Below are 22302 nucleotides of genomic sequence, written 5' to 3'. Positions count from 1 at the left end.
TGAGGAAACAGGGGTAGGAAAATGTGTACAGATATTTTATTGTTTGGTCTAACTCTGTATATCTCTTGTGCTATCTAAAGTCAAGAGTAATTATATTAGAAACCTTACAAAGTCTGTGTTTTATGTATTTCAACTATCACATGTTCCTGGAGAGGTAAATGGCAAACCAGAGTGTTCACAAGGTTGGAGCTCCAGGAAAGTGATCAGCACTGAGCCTGGGAGCCTAGGACAGCTGGGCCATAAGGTTCAACTTAGTCAATACTAAGGAAATGTGCCAAGGATACCAAAGAAAGACATGGTGGCTGGAGCCTACCCAGACTCAGAGTAGCTTAAAAGTACATAGGCCCAGTGGGAAGGACCCAAACACTGCAGCCCACTCAGTGTCCAACAGAGGGAGCTTTACCAGGGCTGCAACATCCACTAATTTTGGATGGCCAGTGTGAGAGGTCTGATTTTCAGAGATGCTAAATATACACTGCTCCTACTCACTTCAGCTGAACTAACCCTAGCTAATGGACACTTTTGAAAATCTGTCTAAGTGACTTGCTCTGAGGCACAAGTCAGTGACTGATTCTGTTATTAAACCTTCATATTCTAATTCATAGTCTTGAGCTCCAACCTTGCTCTTATATATATATGTACTATGTCTGATGAGTAGTGCATAACCCTGCTTATTTATACATAACAGCAATAATATATTAGTATCTATTCTAGTTTCTCTCTGTAGATTCTCTCTTACCTTGACATTGGTATCCCTGTTTTCCTATTACACCCCTGTAGATAAGAACATACATAAAGTATTTTAGAAAATGTAAAATACATAGATAAAAAAGTCACACTATGCTGTTTTCTTCTTCTATTGGCCAGGTTCATGATTCAATCAAACATTTTCCTGTAACCCACAGCCTGCATGCTTCATCATTGAACTAGTTTTCAGAAAAATGTGAGAGAAAGGTACATCATATGACTGGGGGAGGGGGGGCATGCACCATCTGGATCATATACTTTGTGCATTCCTACTTATGGACAGTTCTCTGTCTACTAAACATATGGAGTCCTAATAAACTGAAACTTGCTTTTGCTGATATTTCTCTTCCGTTTCTAAAATGTTGCTTAATTAGAATTTCTCTTTCCCTGCCCAAAATCAACAGTGTATACAAAATGTATATGTTGTCTGTCTTTTATAATGCTGTATTTATTCTGCAGCTACTTTTGGCATAACTAGACTTATTTAAACCTAAACCCATGACGTGCACAGTGTGAAAACAAGAAAACCTCAGGATGTCAGAATGTGGAAGGCCCTTTGTGCACCTTTTGCCTGCTGTAATTTCTCCCCAAACCATGTCAGATCTTCTCTAGCCTAGCACCCAATTCTGCTCTCCTTTCTTACATGAGTCCAAACGACTTGAGGGTATGTGACTTCACTGTGATTATGCACATGTGAAAGGCTTCAGGATCTGGCCTCTACTGATAAACTCTTTCAAATAGGGATTTTGAACCAGATTCTGCTTCTTGCTACGTTAGAGTAAATCTGGCATAGCTCTACTGAAGTCAGTGGAGTGACTCTAGATTTACACTGGAGTAGCTGAAAGCCAGATCTGTCCCCATGCCTTTTCTTTGTAAAGTAACACACATCCGTTCATACTTGTAATGCATAAAATAAATCATTTTTGAAGTGGAGCTCTTGACTTAGTGTTATGTTATGATCTTTGTTAATTCAGCCAAGCCTTTTAGGCTGAAAAGGACATTTACAATGTGGGTACCTAAAGTAACCTAAAGTGGCCTGATTGTCAAATGTGGTGTGCACCTGCATCAAGTTCACTGGGATATGTGGGTGCTCAGTGCTTCTAAAAATAGGGCCACTTTTGCCTTAATATGAATTTAGGAGCTTAACTTCAGGCATCCGAGCCAAAATTTATATTCTTAATATTAGGCTCATAAGTCTACTTTCAGGCACCTACATAGAACTGGCCTGATTTTCATTGAAGTCATTGAGAGCTGCATTGCTCTGCATCTTTGAAAATCAAACCTCTTTGATCTAGGTGTCTAAATATGTACTTACGAGCCTAACTTTGGGCACTCATTTTAAAACAAAATTGGGCCCAGGTTTGAAAATTTTGGCCAACTTCTTCAGTCCAATGGAGTTGGAAAAATCCTTGCTGATCTACTTAAAGGATACTAACAATGTGCTCAGATAAAGCTACTGAAAGTGACTAGGTTTTTCTCTCAAAGGTTGTTTGTTATATTCACTGCTGGAAGGAAGTAGCTCAGAAATGAAGAAGCAGAGTAAAGACATTTGATCGTCTGATAGGATATCTTGGGTGAAATTCTGGTTCCACTGAAGTCAACGTCAAAGCTCCCAGTGACTTAAATGGAGGTAGGATTTTGCTCTTGGAGGAGGTGACAATCCCCTTTTCTCGAATCCTCATTCTGGATGGTTTCTGCATGCCAGCTGACATTTTACATCCTGAAACACCCTGGGCTCACATCCAAAATATCTGTATTTTCTAGGGGTTTTCTTCATCAAAACTGAAGCTTTTGAAAGCTTCAGAAAAAAAAAATTGGCCATGAGGTCTTCCTTCTCATACAGAAGGCATTGAGGATGGCCATCAAAAGAGGGCGGGGTTAGGAAGGCACACAGCCAAATTCAGATTCACAGTGATTCCACTGACTTTACCGAAATTACTCTGGATTTCTGCCCAAGTACCTAAGATCAGAATCTAGCTCACACTGCTTTAAATGGTGATTATTAACTGAAAAATTTATTCGTTTAAATTTTTAAACAAGTCACACCACAGCTCTCTTTACTCTTGTGAAGCCTAGCTCTGCAGTGACACTTACAGTTGTGAAATATGAGGCTAGCCAATACTGTAGTGAGTTACAGGAATCAGATCCATTTTAGATATTAGGCCAGACAGGACTGAGCTCTGTAATCTAGAGAAAATCCCAAATTTTATCATTCACAATGGAAGTTTTTGACAGGTTTATGTTATTGTTTGCAAAAACTGATGATGAATGAACGTTAAAGAGGAAAAGAACTAAACTGCTGTACTGCTCTGTGACAGATATGGCAATTTCCTGCAATATCTTTGGGTGATCTCACTGTGTTACGTTTGTGTGTCATTGTGGGCCCATGGAGGAGGGTGATCAAAGCCCTCCAGGAACTAAGAACAGTGAGGGGGCGGGGGGAAGAGGAGAGAGCTATTAGGCAAATTCACGCAGCTTGTAACACTTCCAGGGAGGTACCACCACCTGGACAGGCTCACATATACCAGTACAAACTGGATTCTCTAGAGACCAACAGACAAAGAAAGGACTTTGGGATAAACAGCCTCAGTTTAAACTGACTCAGGGCCTTCTTTCTGATCCAGCAAATGGAGAGAACCTTCAGTCCATGGGAAGGGTTGGAAGGACTGACACCTGCCAAGCCTGAGGCTGGAGTTGGGGTGACCTCTGGTAAGCTTTTTAGCATGTGTGTAGATTTTTATTGTTTTTAATACATTTTCTCTGTAATGCTTTCACCTTAAGAACAGATGTGTTTGCTTAGACAGAGCTGTGTGGTAACTTACAACTATAGGCAATTACACCGTTTATATCTTTCACAGAATATGTGAAGTGCAAATGCTGGCCTAGTTAAGCAGTCTGTCTTGCTCGGAATAACACAGTATAGGCAGGGAACTGTGCAGCCTAAAAAAACCCTGGTCAGGAGGAAGAGAGATGAGGGTCTCCATCCGAGAGAGAGGTGACAGCTAAGGACCTGGGAGCTTAGAGTGGGTGCCCTTTCTGGACTGTGGAGGGGGTCATACAGGTGGAGTTCCCCTGGCCTGTGACACGCTCTACTCCTTTCGGACTGCTGCAAGACATAATGGAACCTCAACAGTTCAATCCAAAACAGCATGACATTTGCAACAACAATAACAAAAAAGCCATATGTTGGTTATACCATATAAAGTCTCGGCAGTGCGAACAGTATGTTGGTTGTCTAAGGTAGGTGGCCATAAACTTGTGTCCATTGACTTGATGAACTCTGCGTCGTACAGCACCCTGCCGCTTTCTCGGACGCATCCGCTCTCTGAACACACGTTCTTCATTGTCTTTGGGTGCTGAAAAGAAAAAGCACAGGGGGGGAAATGATAAGCACAGAATCATCCCAGACACACATTCTGAGAACCAGACATGCAAGGGAAAAATCAAAACCAAAGTCTTAAAAAAGCCCTGTGTCTGTAGCAGTGCAAGGAAACTCGCTTCCACAAAACTTGGTCCAGGCTCTACCACAGGCAAAGCAGGGAGTTATGTTTATTTTTCTCATTTAGGGCCTAACATTAATGGGACACACCTTTTACTGACGTCAGTGGGAGCTGCAGGTTCTAAGCACCTCTTATAATCTAACCCTTTCACTATAAACTCCATTGGGTTGGGTATGAAGTTTTCTTCTGAACTTTGTATAGCTCTAAGCACACTGAAAAGGAGTACTTGTGGCACCTTAGAGACTAACAAATTTATCTGAGCATAAGCATCCGATGAAGTGAGCTGTAGCTCACGAAAGCTTACGCTCAAATAAATTTGTTAGTCTCTAAGGTGCCACAAGTCCTCCTGTTCTTTTTGCGAACACAGACTAACATGGCTGTTACTCTGAAACCTGTCTCTAAGCACACTGCAACTACTTAAACAATAAACACTGCAATTCTCCAAAGTCCTCAGATATCTCAATTCCCACTGCCTTCAATAAGAACAGAGAGTGCTGCTCAATACCCCAAACTTTGGGAGAGTTTAAATGCAGAATAAAATTGTCCCAGCTGGTCTTTTTCTCTGAAACAGGCAGGACAAAAATTCCATATCCAAACACCTGGAACTTTGGGGACGTTCCGATTAGGACCTGAACTTTGTGGTTCTAGCTCTCCTCTAACAATAATGCATTCCTATTAATTGTATATATTCTTGAGGAAAGGGAGGAAGTCTCATTAACTAATGTCCGTACAATTGCAAGCAAGTGGGAGCTTTTGCAAATGGGGGAGATGAAAGTTCAAATTATTGCTTCAGATTCAAAACACTTAGAAAGACCCTCCAGGACACCAGGGGCTGTTTTTCAGAGTTCGATTGGAGGTTTATGCACAATTCCCATGAACAAATAAACCTTTCTATACACTGTTTTGAAAACATAGCCGTGTGTCTCCTCCAGAAGTTGCTGTATCTGTCAGACAATTGTTCTGGATGAATTAGCAGCAAAGAATACCTGTGTTGTGATGTCCCATTATTTATTGTAAAGGTTAGGATACAGCAGGTGACTTAAATAAATCATACCACATTAATTTGAATGGATATGTGCCCATTTATCTCTTCCCTCACAACAATCAAGCCCAGCATTCAGAGGTGCACCTACTGAGCCACACTTTAGGCAGAGGTTTACTGTGGAATTTGCAGGGTTTATGACCAATACTTGATCCACCCCCCATCATTCCTGCTGAAGGTAGAAGATGAGCAGATCAGCAAAGAGAAACTTCAAGTAACAGCAGAAAAAACTATCTCAGTTCCCAGTAGATAAATATCCATGTCCCCACAAACCACTCCTTCAATCCATGCTAATTAGCACCCCCTATTGACACACTCAGCAGAGAGCCCAAGGACTAGCAATCTCTTTCTATCTATACTCACTGGCTCTAAATAAGGTACTTTTAAAGCACTCCTCACCTTGGTATCTGCAAGACAATACCTTTGTTTCCACACACAACATAAACCACTTTTATTTCTTCTTTCAGTAGTGATGAATTCTCAAGAGGGCCTTCTCTACTAAACTGAGAGCTAAAAAAAACCTTTAGCCAAATTTAACCAATGGCACTACTGCATTCTACAAAACTGGTTACCACCAAGTTCTTTTAGATGCCCAGATAGACACAAGAGCGTATATCCAAAACAGGGATTTAGGTGCCTTACTGCCACTTTAGGGGTCTAAGATCCTCAACCCCTGCTCAACTGCTGTCTAATCCTGAAGGCGCCTAAATTCCCTAGGCACCTAAACTTCCACCAGTAGGCATGCACAAAGCCAACTAAAGTCCTGACACCACCTAGCCACTCGACATCCTAGCTCATGCCTAAGCCCCTGCTGGATTCTCAAACTAGGCATTCCCCTGCCTATCTTGCCTGTGGAGCCTGATCCAGGAGATATGCTCTGAGCACTCCTAACCTGCACAAAAGACAGCCAAGTGTGAGCAGGCCTCGAATTTTTGTGGCTGGCAGGTGCATCCTGATTACCCAATAGCCCAAAGATTAAAGCACTCACCTGGGATGTCCAAGAGCCAGGTCTGAATCCCCACGCTGCCTGGTTTGGAACAGGGTCTTGAACCCAGGAGGACCCCCACCTCCAAGGAGAGTGCTCTAATCTGTAGGCTATCACATATCCTGGGGAGGGGCTCTCTCAATCTCTTCTGCTGAAACTTTTCTACTTTGCATAAATAATTAAATACTCATTGGGTCAGAGCGAGATAGAATCTACAACCAACTGGTTAGGGCACTCCCCCAGGACGTATAAGAGTCAGATTCAAATCCCTGGTCCAATGAATATGTAATTACACAAAGTGGAACAGTGTCAACAGAGAAATTGGGTATTATGGGGGGGGGGGTCTCTCAGTCATCTGATGGTCAAAGTATTCACCTGGGATATGGAAGTCCCAACTTCAAGTCTCTACTCCAAATCAGGCAGAGCAAGGATTTGAAAACAGGTCTCCCATACCCCAAGTGAGTACCCTGAGCCATTGGCTATAATGAGGAGTGTGGTCTATTTTTTTATGATAAAGGGATGACCAGATTTAGGCCCCTAACTCCAGGAGAGGGTTCACAGCTGTTAATCCCAAGCAGAGAGAGGTGCCTCCCTCCCCAGCCCAGAGTTAAGTGCCTAAATAGCTTTAAGCAGACCCCAATCCCACTCTTCTGCATTTCACTCCTCAGAAGCTTAGGCAGCTCCTCCTTAGTTTGCTGGCTTCTGTGAATCCCATTCTTAGGTGCTTAACTCTCCCCATCCATTGCATAGGGAGCCTGATCACAGAGGTGACAAATAACTGGTGATAGTTGGGGGGCATGTGATCACCCCATGTGTTCACTCTACGGGTGGAGCAGGCGCATTCCCACCCATTTGCCCTAGTCTCCCCCTTACTCTCTAGTGCCCAACGAGGCCCTGCGCACTCTCCCCCACCTCTGCTCCGCCTGATGTCTCCACTCCCAGCTGGCCACACAGCGGCTCACATGCCACACCCCTAACCCTGCCCCAGTGCCAACCGCACGCTGCATCAAGCAGAGAAATTGTGACCAAATTTAGGAGAGCGCTGACGTTGCAAAAGCCCGCCATGTGCCTCTGGGTGACCTTTCCGTGCATGCGCTGCCGGCCCCTGCCTGTAGGTGCTTCCCCTCTCCCTGTGAGGCAAGGCAGGCAGAGGCTGGAGCAGCTGGTGAGGGGCTCCTCATAGCAAGTGACAGCATTTGCCACTAAGAACAAGGAGCGAGCCCAGCTCTTGGAGCTTGGAGGTTGCCAGACTTGGGATAAGTTGAAGAGTGGGGCTCGACGTTGAGGCCCGAGCCACCTGGAGTTGTCACTCACCTCTCCCCGCCAAACGTTCTGTCGCGCCTCACAGTTTGAAAACTTCTGAATAGACGCTGTTGCTAAATGGAAGGCAGAAATCTGCGGGGGGGGCACGTGACCCACCTGCCCCCCTTCCCCCCCCCCCCATACGCATTGCCTCTGCCTGAGCACCTAACTTGGGGCTTAGGATTCCACCAGACAACGGGGCACCTACAAATTAGTTGTTACAACATTGAGCACTGCAACACTTAAGTCCCTTTGTGGATCTAGCCCAAACTGAGCACTGATGACCCAGGCTTGATTGTTAGTTGTCATGAGCAGTCAGCATTAGAGGAATGTGTATGAATCAGACTACAGAGTCATAGTCTAGTGTCAAACAATATTTCCAGTGAGAAGCACTTGATACTTGACATTCCTTCAGTTTCAGCACTATGTCTTTTAATATTATGCTGAAGAAGCACATGTACTTTGGTCCATCATATATTTCTGTCCACTTTTTTTTTTAATATGGGTTCTACTCCAGTCTATGTTATGAAAACAATTGTACAAAAGGAATGAAAAAAAATCAGAGAACAAATGCAGTCCGTTTTAGACTTCATTTTTTAACCAATTGCTCAGAAGTCGTCATTACTACTGAAAGCTGTAAATGTGAAAACTACTTACTTAGAATCATAGAAGATTAGGGTTGGAAGAGACCTCAGGAGGTCATCTAGTCCAATCCCCTGCTCAACCCCAACTAAATCATCCCAGCCAGGGGTTTGTCAAGCTGGGCCTTAAAAACCAATAAGGATGGAGATTCCACCACCTCCCTAGGTAACTCAGTCCAGTGCTTCACCACCCTTCTAGTGAAATAGTTTTTCCTAATATCCAACCTAGATCTCCCCCACTGCAACTTGAGACCATTGCTCCTTGTTCTGTCATCTGCCACCACTGAGAACAGCCCAGCTCCATCCTCTTTGGAACCCCCTTCAAGTAGTTGAAGGCTGCTATCAAATCCCCCCTCACTCTTCTCTTCTGCAGACTAAATAAGCCCAGTTCCCTCAGCCTCTCCTCATAAGTCATGTGCCCCAGCCCCCTAATCATTTTCATTGCCCTCTGCTGGACTCTCTCCGATTTGTCCACATCCTTTCTGTAGTGGAAGGCCCAAAACTGCATGCAACACTCCAGATGTAGCCTCACCTGTGCTGTATAAAGTGGAATAATCACTTCCCTCGATCTGCAGGCAATGCTCCTAGTAATGCAGCCCAATATGCCGTTAGCCTTCTTGGCAACAAGGGCACATTGTTGACTCATATCCAGCTTCTTGTCCACTGTAATCCCCAGGTCCTTTTCTGCAGAACTGCTGCTTAGCCAATTGGTCCTGCCCATCAGTTCCCTGAGGGAGTCAAAGTCTGCTTTTCTGAAGTACAGGGTCCGTATTCTGCTGCTCTCCTTTCTTCCTTTTGTCAGGATCATGAATTCGACCATCTCATGGTCACTGCTGCCCAGGTTGCCACCCACTTCTACTCCCCTGACCAATTCTTCCGTGTTTGTGAGCAGCAGGTCAAGAGGAGCACGGCCCCTACTTGGTTCCTCTAGCACTTGCACTAGGAAGTTGTCCCCAACACGCTCCAAAAACTTCCTAGATTATCTATGCACTGTTGTATTGCTCTGCCAGCAGATGTCAGGGTGATTGAAGTCCCCCAGTAGAACCAGGGCCTGTGATCTGGAAACTTCTGTTAGTTGTCCAAAGAAAGCCTCATTTACCTCATCCTCCTGGTCTGGTTGTCTATAGCAGATGCCCATCACAACATCACCCTTGTTGCTCTCACCTCTAAACTTAACCCAAAGACTCTCAAGAGGCTTTTCTCCAGATTCATACTGGAGCTCTGAACAATCATACATACAGTGCAACTCCTCCACCTTTTCTCCCCCGCCTGTCCTTCCTGAACAGTTTATACCCATCCATGACAGTGTTCCAGTCATGTGAGTTACCCCACCAAGTCTCTGTTATTCCAATCACATCACAGTTCCTTGACTGTGCCGGGACTTCCAATTATTCCTGATTGTTTCCCAGACTTCTTGCATTCGTGTACAGGCACCTAAGATAACTAGCCGATTGCCCTACTTTCTCAGTATGAATCAGGAGGCTTCCCATCCTGTACCCTCCTCCTTGTGTTTCGTCCCAGCATCCCACTTCCCCACTTACTTCAGTGCTTAGGTCTCCATCCCCCGGCGAACCTAGTTTAAAACCCTCCTCACTAGGTTAGCAAGCCTGCCTGTGAAGATGCTCTTCCCTCTCTCCATTAGGTGGATCCCATCTCTTCCTAGCAATCCTTCTTCCTGGAACAACATCCCATGGTCGAAAAATCCAAAGATTTCTTTCCGACACCACCTGCACAACCACGCATTTACCTCCACAATTCGATGGTCTCTACCTGGGCCTTTTCGTTCAACAGAAAGGATGGACGAGAACACAACTTGCACCTCAAAGTCCTTTATCCTTCTTCCCAGAGCCATGCAGTCTGCAGTGACCAGCTCAAGGTCATTCTTGGCAGCATCACTAGTGCTCACATGGAGAAGTAGGAAGGGGTAGCAGTCTGAGAGCTTGATCAGTCTCAGCAAACACTCCTTCACATCCTGAATTTTAGCTCCAGGCAAGCAGCACACTTCTCGAGTTTCCCGGTCTGGGTGGCAGATGGATGATTCCATCTTCCTTAGGAGGGAATCCCTGACCACCACCAACCATTTCCTCCTCTTTGGAGTGGTGCTCATGGAACCCCCATCCCTAGGACAATGCATCTCCCATGCCTTCTGGTCGATGGGGTCGCCTTCTGATCCGTTTCCTCAGATGACTGTTCCAAACCATTCTCCACTGTAGTACTTGTTCAGAGAGCCTGAAAACGGTTTCTTACCTCTATCTGCATTAGGGGGTACATGGGTTCTCCTCTTTCTTCCTTTGGAGGTCATATGCTGACAATTTTCTTCTCCACTCTGCACTGCCCTCTCTGATCCTTCACCATGCTGTACCTGCAGTACCAAACACTGACTTCTATCCATTGAAACTGTTTGAAACTGTTTTCACACATTACTAGCCCTTTATCAATCAGTTTGTTTTGAAAAAAAGAGGTTTAGAAACTTGAAAATAAGTAAGAGAGAGTATGTGTGTGCGGGAGCATTAATTAGTTCCCATAAAGGTACTTTTTAAAGGATACAGACTATACATCTGGATCTGCACACTACAGGATTTGCTAATAGATATGTCCATAGCACAGCCATTTTAATTGTGTTTTAAACACCAAAGAAGCCAACTCTTCATTATATACTAACATCCTGCAAACATTTCATGTTCATTTTAACAAGACACAAGCATCTGTTGGCTGGCCTATATGACATTAGTTTAGTGGTCTCTTTCTGTTCCCAAAAGACAAGCATCCACGCTCCCCGCAAACCATCCCTTCGATCTGGGCTAATTAGCATCCTTCGTGCAGAGGAAAAGTGTTGGATCAATCAGTCAGAAATCCCAGAATTCGGGCAATTTTTGCAGCAGTCCCTCTGTGCTACTCAGTGCCTTGGAGAAATGGCAGGAAACCAAATGTTTGGATATGAAATGTTGCAGTATGTAATGCAATCATACTCTTCAGGAGTCATGCTGCCATTGGTCCCTTAGCCACACCTGCACACTACACTGCTCTGAGGACTTGGAGAAGGCACAAAGCCTGAACAGGAGAAAGGTAATTTTGCAACAGTATTAATCTTTCAACGTTTCACAAAAAATATTTGCTTGCAAGTAAGAAACTAGATGTTCTGATTGGACATAGTTCATCCATGATACAGCATTTGATCTTCAGTACAGTCCTGACTTCTCTGCCCCTTGGTGTCTTCAATTCAACATCTTCTTGTGGTTAAGGCCACAAACACTTTACAAGGTATAATGTCACCTACAGTTTTTACATTTTGGTCACTCTAACAGAAATACCAGGAAAATATTTTTAAGTCAAAAATTGTTTAAAACTGTAGTCTAATAAGTTGTACTTTCAGACCTCTTACATAAAGATTCTTCTTTATTAGAATCACATGTTTCACTTATGATAGCCACAGGATGGTCAGAAATAGTAAAGAATAATTAAAATAACAAAACTGTTTCTCTTGTAAAAGAAAGCACATACTTTAGCAATGCTAATATTAGATTGTGTGGATTTATTTGGGTTTTTCTGGTAATATTTACTTCTGTTATGCAACAGGTGAGGTACTAGCCTTTTGTCACCAGAGATCAAGATTACAGGTCTGATCAAGTCACAAGTGAAAACTGAATTCAGTAGTCAGTCGGTCACATCCTTGTCACAAGTGAACAGTTGTCCACGCTTACACTCACCATGTCATATCACTGGACAAATAGCTACTTCTCAAAAGAATGCTATTAAAAATAATACTACCACCAAAACGATAGTATTCCACAGTACTCACCTACAACACTGTTGTGTCACTATTGTAACATGATGGTTTGGACCACTGCCACAGATTAATGTAGTAGCTTTATTAGGTGGCTCAGGACTGGACAAGCAGGTTTGTGGACAGAGCTATGTTTGGAAGGAACCTGTGGCACCTGCTGGTTCATGCCCAGCTTTGTGTGCCCCTCATTCCCATGAACAATAAATTCCCCTCTTCAATTTAAATAAAACAAGACACAATGCTTGAGCTATCCCCTAGTGAACGTCTTCACTAATGCTGTCCATTTGGCTATCCCAGATGTTTACTTAGAAAAAACAAAAGCCATAAAGCCCCCCTACTTTTATCCGCTGGTGGTTCAGAGATGACCAGAAAATGCTCGGAGAGTATCAGAAAGAGCCTTGTGTGTATGGCACAACCAGCCAACACTCTCAAGATTTTCTTTGGAAAGTATTAGCTTTACATGTGAAATGAAAACATAATGCAGCTGTAGTTTATTATAAGGGCAGATAACAATGTGGCTATTTCCACAATGATTTCATACATGCCACAAGAATATAAATATGAAAGTGTTTTTATAGACACACCACCCCATGAGTAGTAATTTGGAAGTAGCAGTTGTACTAGTCATACAGTTCAATATATATAATATTTGCCCATTTCAACTCCATGAATTAAAAAAAAAGTCTGGGGAATTACTAGATCCCTAAAATAATATTCTGGAGATACTTTCCTCTGATAGACAGTTTGAGAACCATTTTTAAATAAGATTTATAGAAACAAAATCCTAGAATGGGATAGGTCTAGAAGAAACCTCTGAGATACAGTATCTAGTCCAGCCCAATTCATTATATTTCCATACTTAGTAGAGGAGTTCAAGTTAAGATTAGATGAGTTTGCCATAACTATTTTATTAAGCAAATGGTTACAGTGTCCAAAGTAAATAGTTCTTTCCCCTCCCTTACGTTATTTTACTTAGATATTCATACACAGTAATCATTCCTTCATTAAAAGCAGTTTCTTTTAGGCAAAATAAATTCAGTTCTCTTAAGCTTTCCTAAGAAATTCTAAAGACCCATTATTATTTTGGTTGCCTCTTTGCCTTTTATATTTGGAGGGAGCATAATCCTTCATGGTATTATTTTCAAGAGAAGGCACCAGAAATGTGCATGATAATTTAATGATTCTTGGAGCGGGGATGTCTCTGCAGCATGTGTTGCATGCAGTTTTGTTGTAGCTGTGTTAGTCCCAGGATATTAGAGAGACAAACTTGTCTCTCTTATCAATAGAAATATTATCTCAACCACCCTGTCCCTCTAATACAGCATATTGCATTTAGACTGCCTGTGTGCCTCAGCAAACCAAAAACTTAAGCATGTGCTATGTCTTTGAAAGACTGGGACCATAGCAAGGTGTCTCTGTTTAACATTGTGCACAAATCCAGAAAATGTAATGCACATTATATAACATTATGGAAAGGGACTCTGTAAAAGAGAAGTTAAAGCCAAAATGTTCACAAGTGTCCATTAAGTTGGGGTGCCTCAACTTTTGGATGTCCAACTTGAGACACCCAGGGACTGTTTTTCAAAGGCGCTGAGCACCTACAGAGATTCCAGCTGAAGCCAATGAGAGCTCAGTATTCTCAAAAATCAGACCCTAGATATCTGAAGCTGGGCACCCAATAATTGAGGCACTCAAAATTAATGGACAGTTTGAACATTTTGGCCTAAGTGACTTGTCCAAAGTCACAAGAAACCCTATGGCAGATCCATAAAAAAAAAAGAATTCAGGTGTCCAGACTTCTAGTCTTGCACTGTAGGCACAAGAACTGACTTTCACTTTTAGCCTCCAGGCTTTCATTTACTATTAACTTACATTAAAAAGCCTCAAACTATAACTTTACTATAACACTATGTATAAAGTTTTTAATGAGTTTTTGTTTATTTGCCCGAGAAAGATCAGATGGCTTCATTCCAGATTTCCAGTAGCAAAAGAGTTGTAATGGTGATGTCCTGGTTTGAGTGCTTTCTAGCTGAGAGACCGCGTGTACCATCAATAAAGTTGTAACAAGCTGGACGGCTCTCACTAGCAATACCTAGACTTGACTGACAAGTGCTGGAGACAAGGGGATATCACTGCCTGACCTTTTACTTCTGAATTCACTCCCAACCATGGCTCTGAAAGACCTTGAATCCTACTGAACTTCGGGGAATGGTGCAAAGCAATGTATTTTTCGAGGTTTCTTCCAGATGAGAGTGATTGTGTGTTACGTGTGTGGGGCGAGTCTATTTATGTTCTTTGTGTTATGTTAGATGTTCCTAGACACCAATTGTTAGAGGCACTTTTTGGAACTTAAAAAAATAATTACTTTGAAGTCTTTAAAGAGGGCTGAGATATAGGATAGGAATCCTGCTTGTTAAATGACAAAAATTAAAACACGTTATGTTTCATTTTATAATGAAATGATCAATTTTTAATGTAAACTGAAATGGGGCAGCATGCAGTGTAAGACCACTGACTGCAACAGGTGGCACTCACCTTAGGTAGCAAAATGTGACATTGCCATCATCGAACTTCATTACTGCAAGTATTCAAGGCACTTCCTATGGTAAATACAAAGGACTAGGAGAGAATACTGAAGATACCAAGGTGTGTCAGGTAAAACTGGCAAGTTTTTCAGTACCACCATTCTGTATCCAAATGCGGAGTTCTCAAAAAGAACTTCCCTGCACCTAGACTACATTGCTGGTGACTGGGACCTGCAAAAATTCACACAAAAGTTTCCTTTAAATTGTGACTACACTGTTAAAGCAAAAACTACACTGATCCCCATTGTTACATTGGTCACACTTTATATTAAGGGTCCATTTATAAAGGATGTATAAAAATGTTTTAAATATAATACAAACATGAGCAGTATGTGATATAGATAGTTATACACACATCAGCTGATGCATATATGGATGTAGGCTATGGCAGTAAGCAAACTACTGATCTGCTGTATTCTAACAATTGAATAAGCATTTATTAAAATACCTATTAATCATTTATTAACCCTTTTTAGTCTACTGTATTTATAACTGGCATTTTAATAGAAGGGGTGACCACTGCATTTTATCATAGTGAAGCATTCTTCCAGGCTCAGAAAACAAGCAAATTGTTGCCATGGGATATTTAAATACTGCAGATTTTGATCGATATGCATTTATTAATCTAATAATAATTTGCACTAATGTAGCGCCCTCAGTTTCAGGATATCAAAGCACTTTACAAACATGAATGAAACTAACCATACCATACCTTGCTTAGGTAGGCATATATTGTTATCCTTTTACAGATGAGGAAGGAAATTGAAGTGACAGATGGAATGACGTGAAAAAATCACACTGCAAATCTGTGGCAGAGCCAGGAACAGTATCTTGGGTTCCTTAAATCACAGGAGTGAGTGTAACCAGAAGATTATCATATGTTAAAATTATGCTCTGAGAATTCTCTGGAGCTCCAATAGCTTAATGTCTTTACAGGCACAGAGAGCCACAAGAAAGAGCAGAAATATTGGTACTGTGACCAGGCCACACAGAAACAGTAACAGAATTTTGCCCTTTAAGGTGCTATTTTCTAAAAGAAATTGTGCATACATTCCAGATACTCTTTTCTTTGTCAAGCTTTCTTGGGGTTCATTAACTTAAGCAACAAGTAAATTTCATAAATCTTGACAAAGGGAAAATAATTATAAACAGTAAGGAAAGAGGTAAAATGATCCACAGAAAAACTTAATTAGATGGTACACGAAGGTCATATAAAGAATTTATATTTTCTTACAAATACAATATGTCTGCACGTAATTTCTTTAATAAATGATGAAACAGTGATTTATGTTTCCTAGATCTTGAACCTGCTCACCCATGGAAAGTAAATAGGCACTTTTTCCATGTATTTGAATGGAAGAATGATCAGATCCTTAATTAGATGTGCACTGTCACCAAAGAAAATCTAAAGATGTCGAACAGAAAAAAATAAAATGGAAGAATCATCAGTATAGGATAGAAATTTTTTCAAAAAAAGTAAGTGTCTTGACACATAATGTCCACTATTAATTAAGTAGACGCTTTCTAAATCTCCAAAAATAACTTTCACTTCAGATTGTGTAGGGCCCAAAATGTGCTAGGTGCTTTAAGTACTTGCTTGAGTTCCACCTTGAATGAGATGCATCTAAATATGCGCTTAAATCTGGTCCTTTATTGGGACCAGAGCCAATCACAGTCCATGCTCTGAAGAGTTTACAATTGAAAAAACACTCCATTCATTCACATCCACCTGGGCAGGAGAAGAAATGGGCTTCTCTCCTCTCTATGCTCATATCTGTGATCCAGGTGGCTAGCGCAAGGGAATAACAGGTGCCTTGTATTACTTTCTTTTGCTCTCTTGCATGGCTGTGCAAGCCAGGCCATAATCTAACCCAAGGTGACCAGGGCAGTGACAGGCATGTGGCTTTTTTCGTTCCAGGTTTTTTTTTTTATTTATTATTATACATATATAAAATATCCCCAACTGCCTCCTACTGGGCCATTATTCATGTCTGATCCAAACCCTATTTCCATACCCAAATTACATTATTTACTGACAATGTATTTATTAGCACCTTTAAGGTGCTGAACAGGTAACTGATAATAAGGCAGCCCTATCCTTCCAAACTAAGAAACATGGCATTATCTATAGTGTACAGAGGAGACCATAAAAACGGAAATCCCATGTGCTGCACATGGATATTGACTTGCCCGTGCCTTGACAATTTTTGCAAGAATAGGCGACTGACCTGGTGTTCTTAGATAAAATTTTCCAACCTCGCTCTTGTCCAGGGCAATAACTTGAAGCCAATAGTCAAAATTCCACACCCACAGAAATGGGATACAGCAACTGCACGGCTGCTTTGGTAATGGCTGTGGGGTAGCTCTTTTGTTGCGTACGGGCCCTGGGGACAATACTCCATCATTACTGAGGCAAACTTCCCTGTGATATAAATGGGAGAATTTCCTCAAATAGGACTCCACGATGGGCCCTTGTACCTTGTATCTTCCATCAGCCCATGTACACAACTCCTATTAACAATACCAGGGAGTTACATTTTTGCCTCAGGAGGTGAGCAAAAGACAATTTTTTAATGAAGGCTAATATTTAAAGCACAGTTTAACATTTTAAAGGAACAGACAACTAGAAATCTAGTAAATTCAAACAACAAAAACGTAAAGTTAAAAGTAGTTTCAGGTACTATCCCTGTCCCTGAGCCCCTGGCCAATTTTTGTGAAAGTTCACAAAAGCAACAGGGAAAACTGGCTAACTAGTTGACCCCAGAGCAGACACATTAAAAATGAATATATGCAAAAAGTTGTCAAATCCACAAAGAAACCAAAATAAATAAAAATAGAGAGTTTTTTTCCTCTAATCTCTTCCAGTTATAATAATTGTAGGCATTGCTTATAATAATAGTAAGTAAAACATTTCCAGGCACAAGTGTGATTTTGAAGTTAATGATGTCCCTTTAATAAAGACTTTGTCATAGAACTATCACAAAGATTCCATTGTTGTAAGAGAGTTCTGTTGCTAGAAATGCCATAGGACATTTACAGTTAAACAACAGACTCTCTGAAATATCCATTTCATATCTCAGGGTTTTTAGATAATATTTCAGCTTCCAAGACCTTTTTCTCAAGACAGAAGTTTAGAATAAGTATTTTCAGTATGAAAGAGTCAATTTCACGGAAGTGAGGAGAAGAAAAATCAATAATACAGTGTAATCATTTCAAACTCTCTACATTATCACTAAAGGCTCAGTGACATCAAATATATCACTGCACACAAAATGTCACTGTATCACTAACCGTGCACTTGAAGTGAGAGAAAAGTCTGTGTGGAATTTGTGTGTTCTTCATACAGACCAATGAGCAAGATTCTAAAACTCTTACTCGTGATGAGTAGCACCGTAGTCCACTGAACGGAATGGGTCTACTTAAGGAGTAGTATGCTACTTGGTGTGTGTGTCACATTTTGGTCCAATAGGTTTCCAAGGGAGGAAAAGCAATGCAAAGCTTTCGGCAGCATAGTGAAAAGTTGCAGTTCTTCATCTCTGTAACCGTATCACGCTGACTGAGCCTTCATCTGGTCTCATAAACTAAAGCCTCAACCCTACAAAGAGATGCGTGCAGGTGGATCCTTGAGCCAGTGCACAGCCCATTGATTTCAATGGTGCTGAAAGCATATGCATGTGTGTCTTTCTCTAAGCCTCGTATTACAGGATCGGGGGCTAAGCAGAGCGTGGCTGTAAGTACTTGGAAGGGAAACACACTGCTTTTCCAACAGGGGTCGTGGGAAGCGGTGTCAGTGATTCAGAAAGAGGCATTGGGGAGAGGAGGGATAGCTCAGGGGTTTGAGCATTGGCCTACTAAACCCAGGGTTGTTAGCTCAATCCTTGAGGGGGCCATTTAGGGATCGGGGGCAAAATTTGGGGATTGGTCCTGCTTTAAGCAGGGGGTTGGACTAGATGACCTTCTGAGGTCCCTTCCAACTCTGATATTCTATGGTTCCCTCTGAATAACAATTAAACCAGATACCTGACAGTATTATTTTAAGTGCAAGCTGTTGATGGATAAGGAAAGCTCAGGTATAGTTTGCTGTTTGATGCCAGGGCTGCAACATGGCCTTGCTGATGGAAGCCTTGCATGGTTGGAATCCTTGTACTCAGACATGGGTTTAGTTTCACAAACATGTATTTCCTCTTATGTGCAGCATACAGGTTCCTAGAAATTGCATGTGGGCTTGAGCTAGCATGCTAAAAATAGCATGGAGGCTGCAGTTCGAGCTCTCAAGCCCACTCAACCACTTAGACTTGAGCCCAAGACGCAGCCTGAACTGTAACATCCACACCGTTATTATTAGCACGCTGCCTCATGCCCATCTACCCAGTCTGGGAAGCTCGCTCCCAGTTGCAGAGTAGACATACCCTCTGAGGTGTGGCACAGAATCTCACCCTCCATTTCCAGATCTATTTCCTGAAGAACCTCTCTGTCCCTATCCTTAATTCCCTCATCATCAAATGGACTTTCAACCCCTTTTATACCCCTGGGATGGAGCTAATGTGGCCCTACCTGGCCTTGTAGCCAGGGTGACTCAGAAGAAGAGCTCTGCAGAGCTCCTAGAACCTGACCTCTGCCCCATGAAGTATTCATTATTTTCATTTTTGCTTCCTAAGAGCTCTGATTTTCCAGTTTCATGTGTTATCATAGCATCTATTTTAATAATGAAACCAGGTGTAATTAAAATACTTTAATATTTACTGTAGATGCCCAGTGGGCTTTCAGAGATATTCCAGTTATAAATAGTAAAGAGACAAATGTATTAATTTGAATCAAGATACATTTATTTAATTGATCATAAACAACATTTTAAAACAGGATGATTAATAGACAAATCAGATTTCAGAGTAGCAGCCGTGTTAGTCTGTATCCGCAAAAAGAAAAGGAGTATTTGTGGCGCCTTAGAGATGCTTAGATGAAGTGAGCTGTAGCTCACGAAAGCTTATGCTCAAATAAATTTGTTAGACAAATCAGAAATAGCCAATTTGTCCTTCTGCAGGGATCTGAGGTTTGTTGCTTCAAGTGATAAATACTGGGCTAGATTCTTATTCCCTTATAGAACTAGTTAGTACCAAAAGAGTATCAGACTGCAGCCCATAATAACTAGGAACCTAAGACCACATTGCATAACATGCTCCATTTTATCATGTAATTAGATTTATTAGTATCATCACTGATTTTTTGATGCAACTAGTAGTATTAGTAAATTAAAAGTGCCCGATCCTGCATTCTCTGCACCAAGAACTCACAACGAGGTCAGGAGAGAGGATTCAGAGGGTAATATTTACTGACGAAAGAGTGGGGGAAAAGAGGAACACTGTACCAGGTCCCTGAGCCCAGCTGCTCCCCAAAATATCTGCAACTGGGGTGAAGTGGAGATGAAATGTGGGGCTCCAGAAAACATGAGGTACCACACCCCAAATTTCTCTCGACGGGCCCAAGGGTAATATGATAAAGTCATAATGGCACCTTTAATATATCAGAGACAGATGTTTTCTTTGTTTTCTTACAATTTCAGCTATTCTTATATTGAAATTTTAACCAAAATTAAAATACTTTCCAGGTCCAAGGTTTGGAATTTGGGCTTTTGAGAAATAAGTTTCAAATCCCACTTACCTTCATACTCACATGAATTACCCTACTGATATCATTGGGACTGCTCATGCAAGTAAGCAGAAGAGCATTTGGCCCTGAGTGATGGGGTTTAGTATTAAAAATAATAAATAAGAAGTTTATCTCCACAACAGCTTCTAATTTTAGGATTTGAGACTTATTTCTCAAAACATACTTTTAAAAATATACTAGAATTATTATTCATATAATATTTTGTGATATCTCCTGGGATTATTTTGTGATATCTCCACAGAGATTGCTACAGCTAACAAACAAATGCTTATTGTAGCTAATTTTGTTTTCAATACATTCCTGCATAACACAATATTGATTATTTTAATAAATTATTAAATGTCTTTAATTTCTTTTATTTTTTCAATATAAATCTATTTATTATGGGTCTGATTCTGCCATACTTAATGATATTTAACTCCTTGAACAATCCCATCACGGTAACCACTCATCTTCTACTAATGATTAATTATCTGTCTAGTGCATTTGGGCGTAGAACCATTTAAAACAACATCAGACTTTGAAACAAACAGCAAAAGAATTCATTCCCTCCACCTTTTTCCAAACCAAAAAGGAAATTTAACCTACTCAGGTAAACTCCCTCAGCAAATCCTAGTCTCCTGACTAAAGCAAGTGGCCCTACTAAAGTACAATCCATTGCTTATTTATCTCTCTCAGCATTTAAATATACAATTTATCAATAAAAGCACTTAGAGAACAATGATAGATGTAAATGTACATGTAAATCAGGTAGCTGTAAAGGTACAAATTATTATTTATTATTAGCTTAGTGCTCTAAAGCCCAAGTTTTGCAAAGCACTTAAGCATGTGATTAAGAATGTGAGTAGTCCAAATGAATAAATGGACTACTCAAATACTTAAAGGTAAGCACATGCTTAAACAGCTTACTGAATCAGGGTCAAGATACACTTGCACTGTACAGCAGAAAACTGTGCTAAGCAAACAATATGTTCCGTTCCCTGAAGGATTTACGATCTATGGGCACAATGTGGTACAATAAGGACAATCAGAATGATGATGTGTTGGCAGACTGTCATTACAGTTGGAATAGGTTAAGGAGCAGGCTTTAAACGAAGGTCTCCTTGCCCCCCAAAATAGGTCAAAATTAAGAAATACCAGTGCAGAGTACAAATAAGGAAATGTTCTATCTCTATGTTCAATATCAAAGCATTTTTATATCTAGCACTTATCACCTTAGCATCTAGGCATAGTGCAAGGATTAAAAAAACAAAACAAAACAAACCACAGAAACATCAGCCTGCACAGTCCGTTCCCCATCCTTCTTTAGATGTGATATCGAGTCCTATCATGAATGTGATGTCAGTTCTCTGTTCCATTCTAGTTTCTAATCTAGTTCCTAGTTTGAGTGTGCCATACATTTTTTTCTGTTTTGTTTCTTTACGGTCATTGGCCTAGATCTTTGAAACACAGGCAAAAAGGTGCATCCAATGTTGCCAACTCTCACAATTTTATCGCAAGTCTTGCAACATCTGGCACTTTGCTTAGTGCCCTACCTCTAGTTATAGAATTATTAAACGAAAGCTGCAGTGCTCACATAAACAAGCACGTTTCTAGCCCTCATGGTTGCAGAGAAAAGCGTGAGTACACCCTGAAGCATAAGAAACCAAAAGGCAAGTAAATAAGAAACCCCACATTGTTTTTATTAATAACTTCATGATTTTGGTGGACCAACATGACTTTTGAAAGGTTGGGGTTGGCACTACAGTACATCTTACAATGACTAGAAGATAGATTGACAGGATAGAACTCCTTAAACCCCTTTGCAAACAGGTTGCAGAATCTTGGACCATTCCAGAATTCTACTCTTTTCTTGATTTTCCAGACTTCCTTCTCCCAGAGTTCACACTGGGGATTCTCCCTGTACTCCTGCCTTTGGAAGGGCTTTAAAAACTAAAAAGTTGTTTATGTGCTACACATGCTATAGAAATGCTACTTTCTGAAGTTTACCTGAGTACCTACCAGTATCTGTCAACCGCCAGATAGAATTTCAGGGTAGATTGTTTATAT

General features: G+C 41.2%; 1 protein-coding gene across 5 annotated transcripts in view; it reads right to left on the bottom strand.

Annotated features, from left to right (window-relative positions):
- The window catches only part of PRKCE (protein kinase C epsilon), a 502197-nt gene that overhangs the window by 188242 nt on the left and 291653 nt on the right, over window positions 1-22302 (bottom strand). For all 5 annotated transcript variants that reach the window (XM_074949371.1, XM_074949372.1, XM_074949373.1 and 2 more), the window contains 2 exons: window positions 3944-4103; window positions 740-774 (listed from right to left, as the gene is read on the bottom strand). In XM_074949371.1, the coding sequence (XP_074805472.1) occupies window positions 740-774; window positions 3944-4103 (195 nt within the window). The remainder of the gene's footprint in view (window positions 1-739; window positions 775-3943; window positions 4104-22302) is intronic.

This window comes from Natator depressus, chromosome 3, assembly GCF_965152275.1.
Source record: "Natator depressus isolate rNatDep1 chromosome 3, rNatDep2.hap1, whole genome shotgun sequence".
Lineage (NCBI taxonomy): Eukaryota > Metazoa > Chordata > Testudines > Cheloniidae > Natator > Natator depressus.
The sequence above is the reverse complement of the archived record's forward strand: the minus strand, read 5'-3'. Positions and strand labels throughout refer to the sequence as shown.